This window comes from Abramis brama (genome assembly GCF_963993115.1).
Source record: "Abramis brama genome assembly, chromosome: 10".
Lineage (NCBI taxonomy): Eukaryota > Metazoa > Chordata > Actinopteri > Cypriniformes > Leuciscidae > Abramis > Abramis brama.
The window spans coordinates 38,820,802-38,836,578 of NC_139972.1; the positions used below are offsets into that span (position 1 = coordinate 38,820,802).

Sequence of the window (15,777 nt, forward strand, 5' to 3'; positions counted from 1 at the left end):
GTGCTTATATTTACCTATCATTCCCCTTTAATTTTAGGGATAAGTTAGATTTAGGGATAGGGTTAGGAACAGTAGCCTGACTATGTCAGACTTCGTACTTTCGCTCAATTTCAGTTCGCTTCTGTACTCAGTCTGAGATAGCGACCGTTTTCCCCGTTTTCCTCCGGCCTGAAAACAGCCAGCCAATCAACGAACAGAGGGCGGGCTGAAAGCCGTGACGTAATAATACATTTTATTTAAAGGCGCCTTTCATGGCACTCAAGGACACCTTACAAAATTCATAAAAAAGACATTAAACAATCAAACCAGTACAGCAACAAACATTAAATCACATAAAAGCCTGCCTAAACAGATACGTTTTAAGTCGAGATTTAAAAACTGAGAGACTAGAACTGTTGCGAACTTCTACAGGAAGAGAGTTCCATAAATGGGGAGAAGCATAGCCAAAAGCTCGTGACCCATAGAAGTTGTCTGAGTGCGTGGCAGAACAAGTGAAAGTGCAGAAGCAGATCTTAGAGTGTGGGAAGGAGTGTGTATATGAAGAAGATCTTGAAGATATGAAGGAGCCAAATTGTTAAGTGCTTTGTAAGTTAAAAGTAAATTTTAAAATTCACACGGAATTTAACTGGGAGCCAATGCAACTTCTGTAAAACAGGAGAAATGTGTTCAAAAGTGGAAGTTTTGGTAATGACTCGAGCAGCAGCATTTTGTACTAACTGTAATTTATGAAGAGATTTGGAAGGAATCCCATAAAACAAAGCATTACAATAGTCGATTCTTGATGTTACAAGAGCATGCACAAGCGTAGCAGTACTCTTGAGTGAAAGGACAGGACGCAGACGATTTATATTGCGAATATGGAAAAATGCAGAACGGGTAACTCTATTAATGTGAGATTCAAAAGACAGAGTTGTGTCAAAAATGACAACCAGACTTTTGACCTGATTCGATAGAGGAACAGAACAGTTATCTGTTAGACGTAGACGCTGATTGTACCGTGGATGCGTAGATTTACTTCACATAATCTGCAAAAGCCGTTCACAGCCATGTTCACTCCGGTATTTCGCTCGATGGTTTTGTTTTCACATCATATATGTGTTTACAGTGGAAGTTAGATGCGGCTGAGCATGCGCATAACACACGCCATACGTTATGTGATTGGCTTACAGGTAACCAATGATTTTAAACTTCAGACAAGTGTCCCCCCGCGAGAAAGAAAACGCTTTTCAATTATGCCATGCCAGACTCTGTCTACGAAGCAAAGTGAAGTAGCAGAGTTTGGTATTACCAGGCTATAGAACAGGGCTGTGCACAGACATTTTGATGGACAGGTGCTCAAGTGAAAAACAGGGGCACTCCTCTAATATTTTTTTTTAAAGTAAAGTTACATATTGTTGATCATCATTTCATTAATTAAACTATTTAACACTATATGCTATAGGGCTGTTATACCAATTGAATGAACTCAGTATCAACAAAGTCCATCTTACTATTCATCATAATAAATTTACACTGCATTTACAATTTCTAAAATAATGTTCTAAATATAACATTTTGAATATATAAATATGAAATGTTAGGAAAAACTTAAGGATACAGCCATGTATCTGTTATGATAAAATGTTGCTTTGACAAGCCAAAAACAGTTTTTAAAGTAAATGGGTGCGTTTGTCTCTCCACTCCAGTTTCTCCTTATCACAGTCTGGCAGAAATGATAACTGCTTTCAAAATGGTCACATGGCAATACAAGTGTATGGTTACAAAGATAAAGGGAGTGGGTCAATTTACCCACTGGCTGATCTCATCTGACCCCACTCTCCCATATTACTAAATGTTATATGAGAAAGTTTCTCAATATAATGAGACAGTAAGTCATTACTGTGAGAAAGTTTCTCATCATTGTGATACAGAATCATATTTTTACTAAACTGTGGCGTAAAACAAACAGAGCAAACGATGGTCCGGTAGATTCAAAACGCGGCGCCCAATGAAGCAAATGCTTGTTTGTTTTACAGCACGTACGCTACGTCAGCGCTCTTGGCTAGTTTAAATAGGCGCTCTGTTAAGAGGAAAGCCAGCCGAGTTTCACATCTATTGAGAAACCGGTTCTTTAACGGAGGGTGAATCATGTGTTTTTGCTGCAGTTGACGCCCAACTTTCGGTTTCGTTATTATTTCACCCTAGCAGCGCGCTTTGTATGTGGATCTCTATCACATAGTTTCAGTGCCGGGAAAAAAAAATCTCCGCGCGCTGGCATTTACGTGCGTCTCTTTCTGATCTGCCTCGGATATTTATACACGTGTGAGTGTGTGTGTGTGTTTCAGCCATAAGCGATGAAGTCTGTGCTGTGCTCTTTACTGACGGTCGTGATCGCGCTACAGCGAGCCGAATGTACAAAGAGGACATATTATATAGCCATAAGAGAGGAAGACTGGGATTACGCACCCAGCGGAAACCTTGTCAACAGTGATCTAAACGAGTAAGTTTATGTGTTGACATATCTATTTACCAGTAATAGTAAAACAGGACAGTAGGCCTAATTGGTCACATTTTACATTACTTTTTTTACATTTTAATACTGTAGGCTTCAAAAAAATCAACGTATTATTTTTTTATATGGGGATAAATACGCTTGTTAGTGCATGGTGATGTATGATGATTCTGATAGCATGCATTAGGCTATTATTAAAATGGATCCTAAACTGTACACAGTAAAGGCCTTATAACAGCAAGCCCAATTGTATATTTAAGCTAATTATCATTTAAACTAAGCGACTTACTTTCGATTTTCTCTCTGTAACAGACACGCATCAGTTTTTCTGTCAAATGGCCCTACCCGAATAGGAAGAGTTTACAAAAAGGCTGTGTACAGACAGTACACCGATGACACTTATTCCCAAGAAATACCAAAACCTGCGTGGCTTGGCTTCCTTGGACCTATCTTACGGGCTGAGGTCGATGATGTCGTGGAGGTGCATATGAAGAACTTCGCAAGCAGACCTTATTCTCTTCACCCACATGGAGTGTTCTATAAGAAGGATTCGGAAGGTTGGACAATTATCTCTCTATCAGTTTATTCTTTCTTCATCCATTTCCTTCTGCTTATCTTGCTGTGTCTTTGTTTATCTATGAGTCAGGATAGCAATTTAGAGTCTATTGACACACATACATCCCATAAATCAATAACAGAGCAATAAACGAAAAGATATGCAGCAAAGTGTCAAAATGCAAGTTTGTACTGAGCAGTTCAAAGGGCAACTCACAGAAATGACAAATTGAATCTTTATAATAACAGCTATACCTGAAGCAACCACTTTTATAGCTGAAATAATAAACTGTTAAAATATGTGCTAAGATATCAAATAGAACAACAACAACATGTAGATCTGCACTTTTTAATTGTTTTAATGATTTACCCAGTTAATTAAAGGCTTTTACTTTCACCAGATGAGTGACTTATATATTTCATATTTATACATCGTCTTTTTTAATGTTGGGTTTAATGCAGGGGCGTAATTTGTGGGGGGGTTGGGGGGGAGATAATCCCCCCAATATTTAAATCTATGCATTGCAACCCCCCCAATATTTATACCATGATCACATGAAAAGGAGGCATCAGGAGGCATACCCAAACTTCAACCCCCCTAATGTTCAAACCAAATCTACGCCCTTGGTTTAATGCTGGTGAAGTATGTAATGGAATGTCTTTTGTAAGAGTACATTATACAAATGCTTTTTAAAGATGCCGATATGCAAACAAACTCTTTTATGTGATTAGATAACCATGGTACAACATTTTTGTTTCTATCCAATTAACATACATGCAGCAATTTGTAACTTTCAACTCAATTTTTTGAGTTTTAAAATTGTTATAAGCTTAAAAGGATGGTTCGGAGTAAAATGAACCTAGGGTCCTTTGCACCATGACCTCGAGCCAAACACCCCCCAGAAGCCTTTTTTCCCTTGGTTGAACATTATTAAAGTTAGAGCTTATTTAGAGATATCAGCCGGATGGCTTAGTGCAGGCGCTAATGGATCCAATTTGTATCTTGTAAATTACCCCACTAATAATGCCCAGAATGGTGCCAAACTTCTACAGTAGTACAAATAGGTTCTGTACTCATAAAATGAGGGATTGGAAAGTTTGTAAGTACATCAGAAGTTTATTTAAATAACACTTGCCTGACGGCTAATGCTACCGCTAACCATCCCTTTAAGTACAACTATACAGTGTCTTATTATTTCTCCATGACTGTGAAGGAAGTTACTTAATGCTGAATAGGCATTATTATGTAAACTTTAGTAGTCAGTGTTATATCAGTGCCATGAATATTTCTGCATGATCTATTTAGCATAATCTTAGCTTCCATTTAAAGTCTGGGTGGACTATGGAGAAAAGTTGCTGTTCATTTAACTTTTTACATTAAAAGAGCACAGAAAATCTTGTATTCCATTAAATGTCCCCTATTGTCAAATCACAGTAGGACTCATTGAATAAATCAGATTGGATAATCTCATTTGCCTTACTTGAATTCACTACTCTGTATTTTAGGAGCGTTGTATCCCGATGGCACCTCTGGTCGTGATAAGAGTGATGATGCGGTGGCTCCAGGTCAGAGCTGGACGTACACCTGGGAGGTCAAACCAGAGTACGGCCCCACTGAAGCAGATGCCAGCTGTCTCACATGGATTTACCACTCACATGGAGATGCACCTAAAGACATTGCATCAGGGCTTATCGGAGCTCTGCTCACCTGCAAGAAAGGTAAGGTTCACACAACCCCTGATAAACTGTTCATGCATGGAATACCCACAGAAGATTGTACAGTATCTCACAGTACCAACTACTTCTTAACATCAACACTTCTCCCTCCCAATTCAATTCTCATTAGATTAACTCTTTATATCTCATTTCATTCTTTTCCTTATATTTTGTCTTCTCTTTTTATTTCAGGCACTCTGAACTCTAGCAATAAGCGCTCTGATGTGGATGAAGATTACATTTTGATGTTCAGTGTGGTGGATGAGAACTTAAGCTGGTACTTGGAGGAGAATATTGAAACATTTTGCTCTAAACCAGATGAAACAAAAGAATTTATGAAAAGCGCAGATGAGGAATTCAGAGAATCCAACCTTATGCATTGTAAGTCTCAGTATTTCTCAAGGTTGAACTTTTAACTTCATCAATACATAACAATTTGGGTTTTTCTCCTTGTGTTCTATTGAGGAATGTTCTTTTTATCATAGACAAATTTAAATAAAATTTTTAAATCAGCTTAAATAATTAGATTTTTGCGTTTGGTAGACAATTTGAACTCAAAGAGGCTTAGATTGCATTGTAGCCGTTAATCAGTTAAAAATAAGTGATTCATTCTGAAATCTTTAAATTGAAATCTTTAGTATTAAATTGTTACAGCTACCCTTGTCTGTTACCAAGAGTATTAGATTAGCACATTAAATTTCATGATGTAAGTTTTAGCTGATGACGCATGATTGACATTTTCATGGAAAGTACCTTCTTGTCTCTGCTCCACTTTGGAACAAAAGTTTAGTTTTCCTTTTGATATCCAAAGTTGGCTGCACTCTAAAATTCCATTGCAGTTGTTTGTGATTTTAATTTCTAAGGATCAAATGTTATTATTTTAGTGAATAATATGCAGAATTATTGTTTTTTTTTGGTATCTAATTATAAAACGTGTAATCTCATATCCTATTTTCCTTCGATGTCACTTGTTCAACTTTTTCTTGTATTTTCCCATTAGCAATCAATGGATATGTTTATGGCAATTTGCCTTCACTGAAAGTGTGTGTTGGGCGTCCTGTATCTTGGCATCTCTTTGGCATTGGCAATGAAGTGGACATTCATTCCGCTTATTTCCATGGACACACCCTCATGGATCGCATGCACCGCACAGATGTTCTCAGTCTGTTTCCTGCGACTTTTGTCACCGCAACAATGATCCCGAGAACACCTGGAAAATGGTTGTTAAGTTGCCAAGTCAACGATCATATAAAAGGTAAGTGTTCTACCGTCTTTCTGTCATCTCTGTGTTAAGCCCATATGTGTTCCTGCTTTTTTGGAAGCATTGGTTTTGTCTAATCAGTGTATGATCACTTTTGGTTTTGCTTTGATGACTATGAGTGGTATAGTGTTCAGTTTTGCTGCACCAGTTTTTTACTGACACTTGTTTTATCTTTCTGCCAATTTCTTCCATGTTGTTGACACATTGTTTTAGTTACTTGAAGAAGATTTTATAATTGACTGTTTATAATTTTGATTGCTACACTGTTAAATAAAATGTATCATTGTGTTTATGTCATAACAACAACTTTGAATCCATGAATGTAACTTACACAATAATTGCAATTTTAATTACTTTTCTGAGAGTTTCAACTCTGTTATCTTCATCTTGATTGAATTTAAAGTGGTACAAAAATTTTGATGAACTTATCTCTGCAAGTGGAGTTTATCTCCCCCAAAAGTGTTAAGATAGATCCTCCCTGGCACCATCTAAACATTCAGAGAGTCACCTCAGATCTTTCAATAGGTTTGTTCTATGGATTTAATATTGTGCCATAATTAAACAAACAAATTCATCATTTTGCAAACAAACTCGGTCTGCTTTGCAAAAGAAAACTCGACTAGCAAAAAAACTCGATCTGCTTTGGAGATACATTTACTGTTTTAGAAGAGGAAGTTGCTCAACTGCATTTGTGAGAAAATCTGCCTGGACACATTTGTGAGAAACTAGAGCTGAGAGATCTCATAAAAAGCCAAGTGTCTCACAATCATAACAGACAGATATGCATTTGTATGCAATAGATTTGGTCTTTGTTCAAAGGTTACATGCAATTTGTAGGATGGTTTGTATTTATTTGTGAAATATTATCTAGGCTCATTTATTTATATTTACAAAACACAATGCATATGTGTTACTCCACTGCATTTTCGCTCCGATCCGATCGGTCTGTGCAGTGCCGGTTCAAGTCGAGCAAGCCTTTTATCTTTCCAGCTCAACCAATAGCGAGAGTTCTGTAGCAGGCGGAGCCAGAGGCTGTTTGGCCGGTGTGGGACAATGGCTGATGTGTAACATGGGAAAAGACATTCAGCTTTTCGGTTACAGGAGTGCAAGCCAAATTTCACTGCATTTAAACCTTCAAAGATTAAACAGATCATGAACATGTCAAAGCGAACAACGCACTACAATGGATGTTTCAATACAATTCGTAGTAAAATCAACCTAGGGTCCTTTGCACCATGACCCCGAGCCAAACACCCTCCAGAAGCCTTTTTTCCCTTGGTTGAACATTATTAAAGTTAGAGCTTATTTAGAGATATCAGCCGGATGGCTGATTATTATTATTATAATAATTCGTCGTTACACTACATCCTTATGCATCGCTTTCTGCCAGGACTTTTACGCGCTTTTCCCAAATCACGGAAGTGACCTCGACGTCCGGGTTAGCGGTAGCATGAGCCGTCAGGCAAGTGTTATTTAAATAAACTCCTGATGTACTTACAAACTTTCCAATGCCTTTTTTATGAGTACAGAACCTATTTGTACTACTGTAGAAGTTTGGTACCATTCTGGGCATTATTAGTGGGGTAATTTACAAGATGCATCCTTGGATCCATTAGCGCCTGCACTAAGCCATCCGGCTGATTTCTCTAAATAAGCTCTAACTTTAATAATGTTCAACCAAGGGAAAAAAGGCTTCTGGGGGGTGTTTGGCTCGAGGTCATGGTGCAAAGGACCCTAGGTTGATTTTACTCAGAACCATCACTTTTTTTTTTTTACTTATTTACTTACTCATGACACATAGCGTGTTGGACCTTTTATCGAAAGTAATCTACTGTTGAGTGATGACTTTATAAGCAACCAGAAGAGCTGCGATTGTGATGTTTGAGCATGCAAAAGAGTCATTTGCAAAATATGATTTATTTTTGTGATTCCATTAGGTGCCATTAGTGTCGCAGAGACTACATACTACATACATACATACATATAATGTCATTTTTGTACAAGCTAATATGATTCTTTAGGGTCTAAATTAAAAGTTTGTAATATACTTTAATTAAAAATTCTCATTAGTATTGTAAGAAAACACTCATTTTACCTGGTCAAAAACAGCTCTGTTTTCAGCACGCCGTTTAAGTGCATGTGTCTTTAAATGATAATGAGCTTTGCTCACCCCGCCCCTTTGTTCTGTGCGGACACCGTTTGTAACACAATAACACAATAACCATAACGCCTTGTTCATTATAAACGTGGGATTATGAATTATATTGATAACGTCGTACATAGAAAACATGCCGTAATGTACCTGAGTGTAAAAATAGCCGCATTCATCGTGAAGCGTGCAAGCTATTTGCAAAGATTAATATAAAGGTTAATAAAACGTTACACTCACTTCAGTTCTTCTGGCGGTTCAGCAGGAACATGAATACTGTAGTTGGTACAGATCCTTTTTTCAGGAGCAGCTTCTTAGCAAATAACCAGCTTTAAACTGACCCTCGTTTGTAAAGCAGTCTGGTGTGTGAAATGATTCGCGCAAACATGAAAGCATTGACGTTGATCGTGGGGAATATTCCTTTCGAAAACAAACTCAGCCACTGCGTCTTCAGCGGTTCGGATTTAGGAACATCATCAATATGACTGCTGTGTTCCTTATTACACCCAAGAACAGAACACCACAATCGCTTAGACGCCATTCTGCTCAGTGCTCCAGCGTATCAACAGTGACCGCGCCAGTCGGCGCGTGCTATGATTGACAGCTCGCTCACGAGGGCGCGAGGGCGGGTCTGTGTTCAAACGCTGCTGTCAATCAACAATCGTGGGAGGGGCGTCGATTTTGTGACATCACAAAATCGAACAGCTTGATTTGAGACAGGAGGAAACATATAAGAAGATTAAAAAAAAAAACACTGGATGGATTTTTATCATTTTCTGATGGTTGTGTACAGGCACTATGCATATAAAACGTTTATTTTGCACAAACGCGTTTCGGCGTGTGCCTTCTTCAGTGTTCTTCACACTGAAGAAGGCACACGCCGAAACGCGTTTGTGCAAAATAAACGTTTTATATGCATAGTGCGGCCTCTTTACTTTGTTTCATATGTGTTATATAAGGCCAGCACTCTGAAAATCCAAAAAAACATAGAGTGAAGCCTGCTCCCAACCCTATCACTTGTGTACAGGCACTGCCAACACACATTTCAGTACAATCAGCTTGTAAAAGTGCATGTACCATTATATGACCCCTTTAAAATATTTAAGAAAGCAAGTACAGTTTTATTTTCAAGATTTCTGAATCTCTCTTTTTTATGGTCTCTACTTGTGAGTAGCAGGTATGCAGGGTTTCTATGAGGTCTCGACCTGTGGGTCAGCGACCTCTCCAGCAGAAGCCCCTGGCACTGAGAGACGTTTCTACATTGCTGCTGAAGAGATGGACTGGAACTACGCCCCTTCAGGAATGAACTACATGGAAAATGAAACACTTACAACACAAGACAGGTAGAAACAGATTTGGAGACACTTAATGCATGATTGAGTAACACAAGTCCCACTACAAAGGCTTGGCAATTATATATTTGAAAGATTACACACCTACCAGGTAAAAGCAGAATTGGATGATGAATCTGACCATCTGAAATTAGATTCTAATCATTTGTATTGCTGAGGGAGTTTTAAGGGGTGAAGGTCAGACTCACGCTTTGCTTGTAAATGTCAGGGAATATATTCTGATTGGATAAACTTTTGCCACTATTAATTTGAACACAGACAATGTTGCAAACAGAAAGATTTAGGAGAAGAACACCATTTAACATCCATTTGGTGTAATCTCTTCTACAGTACACTGGATTTTAAAGTTAAGATAAAAGTCTACTCTCGGTTTATTCGCTTTACCTTTAAAGCCCGCTGAAATCAAAATTTAAGTTTTTTAGCTTTTAGTATGAATATGTTAGCCTTAATGTTATGAATAAGCTGGTGTGTTCCAAACAATAACAAAATTTGCATTTAGGAGATATAAGCATTAAAATCTTACAGTCGCTCACTTCCGCTAAAATAGATCAATGATTTTAATAACATCACTGACGACTTCAGCTTCTCATAACATCCTCTGTCCAATCAAATGCTCTCTAGAATCTAAAGCTACGCCCCCTATGCTATAAACACAACCTGGACAAAGCAACCATTGATGCGTCACAGAGCAATATGGGTCAGAGATGTGTGTTCAGCTGCTCAAACGCTTGAGTTTTACTCAGTTTTCCAACTGTACGTTGGTTAAGAATGAAATAGGTAGAATATATTCACACCTCTACTATTGAATCCAACGTGTTGTGTTCAGATTCGCTTCCATGGTGCTGTCAAGTATGACTTGCAGTCTGTAAGGTAAACTAAACGCTATTGGCTATTTGAAAAGGGGGAGGGGCAATTCAATATGTCCCGCCTTAGCTTCCTGTTTCAGTGTAAATTACATCAACACATCATACAAAGCTGCGCGTTCCAAGGCTCTTCAGTGGGCCTTTAATATATCTCAACTGACCTTGTTTTTGAAGCCTTTGAAGGTACACAGAGATTCAAAGATGTCATTAATGTAATTATCATAGATATAATTGTGGCTAATGGTTCCTACCTGATATTGACTCTTATTTGAAGTTTAATTTTGCATTTATTTTTCTATAATATAAGTGTTAATGTCGTCATTGGATTAGCGTGTTAATGTCTTTCTTTTCCTGCAGTGACTCTGAGCCGTACTTCAGTCGTGATGGTGGTAAACTGGGTGGAACTTACCGCAAGGCCAGATACATTTCATATACTGATGAAACATTTAATACCAAAACACATATTGTGGGCTCAGATGAGCATCTTGGAATTCTGGGTAAAATCCTTACTTTTGTCTTATATGTGTATGAACACTGATATGTCTTTGATAATATTTTAAAGTATGCATTAAATGGAAGTTACTTACTTAGCCACATTATGATGTTTTTGTGAGTTTTTTTTTAAAATGTAGGGCAGGACTTTGACTTATACATCGCTTGTTAATTGGATTGTGAAAAGTGAGCTAGGGCATTTCAATGTAAATCACTTACCTGCAATACGGCACAGGAATATCACAGTAATAGCAAGTTTTGATTAAAGAATTAAAAAAAGTAAAAATAAAACAACAACAACAAAAAACATGCACAAATGAATCATTAACAATAAGACCAGTGACATTAATAAAGAAAATAAATGTGGTAACTTTTGATTTCTTGCTGACTTTAAAGTTTATGATAAAGAGTTCTAGTAAAATGCCGTAGAGCTGGTGCCATGCTACAATGCATGAGTGCTTTTCAGTTTCATGAAGCACAGTTATATTAATATAGTTTAAACATTCTGTTGTGAAGATGGTAAGTGATCTGTTATCTCTCCACCCACCCCCACCCTAGGTCCTGTCATCAGAGCAGAGACTGGTGATGTTATCATTGTGACATTCCTTAATAAAGCTACTCATAACTATAGCATTCAGCCACATGGTTTGCATTATGAGAAGGCCTATGAAGGAGCAATGTATCAGGATGGTAAGTCATATACAGCTACAGGTGTACACACAGATAATCATGTAGACCTTCAAGCTAGGGGTTCTCAACTGGGGTGCTAAGAGCAAAGTAGAGGGGCATTCATCCAAAAAAGGGCCTTTGGTAAAATGCTTACCATTGCTTTAGCTCTTTGTTGAGAATTTCATTTTGAAACTGAACACAAAGAATAATAGTATAATACACACATTGCATAATATTTGGCTAAAATATAAAAAAATACATAGCATAAATAATGAAGGGAAAGCATTTTTATTTTTTTTAAATGTATTTATTTATTATTGTTTCCTCCACAGGTACTCAGAAAGATGGAGCCTCTGTGGCTCCTGGTAAACGATTCACCTATCACTGGAGAGTTATTGAAGGTCCCTCTGCCGATGATCCACCTTGTCTTTCATACTTGTACTACTCCGCTGTTGATCCTGTTCGTGACACTAACTCTGGTTTATTTGGGCCCATACAAGTGTGCAATAAAGGTGTTCTTGATGGAAGTGGGCATCAGGTAACAAACTCACATACTGTAGGCCAATACAGAAAATATGGTACTTTCCACAAATATTTAATTTGTTAGATTTTTTCTTACAGTATAGGTTTGATTGTTTGAAGAATGGCATCTACACTGTAGTTTGTGCAAAAATTGAAAAGTCATATTTAATTGTGTTTTTAGCATAAGCAGAAAATCATAACAGGGTTGTGCACGACACAGCTAATGTGGGATATTATGTTACATTGGTCATTTAGGTTTAATAGCTATGATACAGATATCGGATGTGTTTGAAACTAGTTACTTTTAATACTAGAATAATTAGGTTCAATATAATAACCTATATATTTTTTGTGTGTGTGTGTGTTTCCATGTTTTGGGTGTGTTCCTTTAGCATGCGGACAAAATTCAGCACGAGTTTTTCCTGCTATTCTCTGTGATGGATGAGAATGAAAGTTGGTACCTGGAACAGAACATTGAAACGTTTGGCAGTGTTGATTCAGATCCAAATAATGATGAGTTTCAGGAGAGCAATAGGATGCATGGTATGCATATATGTGTTTGTGTGTGTTTAATCACACAATCATGTACTTTCACTTCCTCACTATGTGAATATACAAGTTTATTTCCTGGCAGTATTAAGAATGTTTGTGTTTCTTCTCAGCGGTAAATGGCTTCATGTATGGAAACCTGCCTGGCCTGGAGTTGTGTAACGGGGAACATGTTGTGTGGCACACACTAGGCTTGGGCACAGAGGTGGATATCCATGGTATCTACTTTCAGGGTAACACATTTCAGCGCGATGGGATGAACCGTGACACTCTCAGCATTTTCCCACATACCACAGTGACTGTTAGCATGACACCTGACAACAATGGTAAGTCACAGCGCTTTTTATATCAGGGATGTGTTGGTGTGTCAATGCTTATCCATTATGCTCAAGCTATGGAAGGTGTGATTGGCTTTGATACGTCGCTTGTAATGCTAATAATGATTTCGGTGTTGTGCCAGATCCTAAACCAGCGATTTTTGTGTTCCCAGAATGTTCTGAATTTTTTTTTACTTGCGTAGGTCATTTCCAGAACAGACTCTGCAATGTTTTTTTCTTTTTTTTAGTTAGCAAGTTTTAGTTTAACTCGTTTAGTTCACTGATGATTTCAAAGAAGAGAGAACAACAACAACAGAAATAACAATAACACAAAATGTAAAGGCTTTTCAAAATGCCACAGGAATGCAAGTATTTGCAACAAGGAAGACATGAAAACATAAGGTACATTACTGGAGGAAAAAGTGGAAATAAATAAAATCTATACATATTTACTTGGTAATTTGATGGTAATGAAATTACAGACCTGCAATGTTGTAGTTACGTTTGTTGCCAATTAGTAGATTAGGTCTTTGCTGACCGAAAAGTATCGTGTTGTGGTATTTTCTGGGCTGGGTGCAAATCCAACATCTGGCCTGGATACAGATCAGACTGTCTATTGGCTCGTTTCCACCGTGCAGTACAGTACAGTACAGTACAGTATGGTATGCAATTATTTCCGTTTCAATTGTCAGAAGTTTTGAATGGTACCAAAATACCGAACTGAACCGTACCAAACCACTTTTTTGGGACCCTTCTGTTGGGGTACCAAGCACAGTAGTCCGGTCCCTAAAGGGTGGAGCTAGACTCACTGCAGAATGTTAATTTGCTGACAGAGAATCGTCACTTGTGTGTGCTGGGGAATGACAACACAAGGCACCATTTTTTAATATACAGTTGAAACTCAATACCGTTGCAACAAATGTTTTTTTTCTTCTTCTTGTGACAAGCAGCCACATGCTGAGAAGCAAGAATAAGATCTGCTGTATGTCCTCCATTGTTGTTTACTCTGTCGCTTTCTTCTTCGCATGAGAATGACATCGATCACGACTTTCTGGCATACACCACGCCTATCAAGGAAGGGTACTGTTGGCGGTGGAAATGCAAGTCGGATCAAGGTTTACCATCCTGAATCGTATTGTACTGTACTGTACCGTACCGCTCGATGGAAACGAGCCATTTGTTTACCTTGGGATAAGAGTGATACAGACAGAGACTAATATCAGCGTAGACACTGTTCATCTTTCGATGTAACAAAATACATCATGGTATAAGTGAAGTGGTTCCGGATGACCTAATTAATGAAACTTGCTTAAGGGATTTGAGTTGAAGAAATATGTTAGTGTGCTATGTGTATGCTTTGTTAAGCCTGGGGCACACCAAACCGACTTTAAAGAACAAGCGACGACGAAAACCGACACTGTTGTCGCCTTGCGTTGGCTGTGTCTGGACCAAGAAGCTGTGCTTGAACGCATAGCACAGACTACAGCCGACTGCAAACTGGCATGTGCGTTAGGAGTACATGCGTATAAGAACTTAACTGTCTATATCAGCAGGTATCAATAGTCTTTATTCGTCATTCAAAAGGAGAAACCGAAACAGATATCCTTGAAACCGAAACAAGCATGCTATAACAGCTTCAACCCTTCTGGGAAGGCTTTCCACAAGGTTTAGGAGTGTGTTTATGGGAATTTTTGACGATTCTTCTAGAAGCGCATTTGTGAGGTCAGGCACTGATGTTGGAAGAGAAGACCTGGCTCGCATTCTCCGCTCTAATTCATCCCAAAGCTGTTCTATCGGGTTGCGGTCAGCTATGTGGGATGAACATTAAGATCTCCAAGTGTTACAATGTTGGCAGCGGTAGTGCACATTGTTGTAAGAAGATCATGCAACTCTGAAATAAATACTGAGTTTGGTCTGGGGGGCCGGTAGATAAAAAGTATTGTCATGGGAAAACATCCAAACATCAAACTTGCTCATTCATGTTTTTATGGACCTTGCTTTGTGCACTGGTGTGTAGTCATGTTGGAACAGGAATCCCCAAACTGTTCCCACAAAGTTGGGAGCATGAAATTGTCCAAAATGTCTTAGTATGCTGAAGCATTAAGAGTTCCTTTCACTGGAACTAAGGTGCCAAGCCCAACCCCTGAAAAACAACCCCACACCATAATCCCCCCTCCACCAAACTTTACACTTGGCACTTGGCTGACCCGCTCTGTGATTTTGCGTGGCCAACCACTTCGTGGCTGAGTTGCTGTTGTTCCCAATTGCTTCCACTTTGTTATAATACCACTAACAGTTGACCGTGGAATATCTAGTAGTAAGGAAATTTTACGAACAGACTTACTGCACAGGTGGCAACCTATCACGGTACCACGCTTAAATTCACTGAGCTCCTGAGAGTGAACCATTCTTTCACAAATGTTTGTAGAAGCGTCTGCATGCCTAGTGCTTGATGTTATACAACTGTGGCCATGGAAGTGATAGAAACACCTGAATCCAATGATTTGGATGGGTGTCCCAAAACCTTTGGCAAAATAGTGTATAAGCAGATATATGAAATGTAAACAAAGCAGCGCTTGCTTACCATTTTGAATATCAGTTATGTTGATAACTTTCTTGATTGTAAGTGGCTTATGTTGTTATGAAAATATTCATGTTTTGGAATGCTCGGATAGGATAACATAGAGGTGTCTGTCATTTGTCCTTGCATCTTTATCTGATGTCATGTGACATTAGTTTGTGCAAGTCCACCAAGGTCGAACCAAAATGTACCAATCCTTTCTCCACTGTTGCAGTCAGAGAGGGGCCTGGCCATAAAACTGGGTCCTGGAATGTGCAGCT

At 38.4% G+C, this 15,777-nt stretch overlaps 1 protein-coding gene across 1 annotated transcript in view; it reads left to right on the forward strand.

Moving 5' to 3' along the window:
• Window positions 1-1,946: 1,946 nt before the first annotated feature.
• The window catches only part of LOC311090672 (ferroxidase HEPHL1-like), a 31,189-nt gene continuing 17,358 nt past the window's right edge, over window positions 1,947-15,777 (forward strand). The window contains exons 1-11 of the mRNA XM_084126106.1: window positions 1,947-2,479; window positions 2,804-3,048; window positions 4,553-4,765; window positions 4,955-5,143; window positions 5,763-6,017; window positions 9,347-9,515; window positions 10,745-10,884; window positions 11,438-11,569; window positions 11,881-12,086; window positions 12,463-12,613; window positions 12,733-12,945. Coding sequence (XP_083982232.1) covers window positions 2,334-2,479; window positions 2,804-3,048; window positions 4,553-4,765; window positions 4,955-5,143; window positions 5,763-6,017; window positions 9,347-9,515; window positions 10,745-10,884; window positions 11,438-11,569; window positions 11,881-12,086; window positions 12,463-12,613; window positions 12,733-12,945 — 2,059 coding nt within the window. The 5' untranslated portion in view covers window positions 1,947-2,333. The remainder of the gene's footprint in view (window positions 2,480-2,803; window positions 3,049-4,552; window positions 4,766-4,954; window positions 5,144-5,762; window positions 6,018-9,346; window positions 9,516-10,744; window positions 10,885-11,437; window positions 11,570-11,880; window positions 12,087-12,462; window positions 12,614-12,732; window positions 12,946-15,777) is intronic.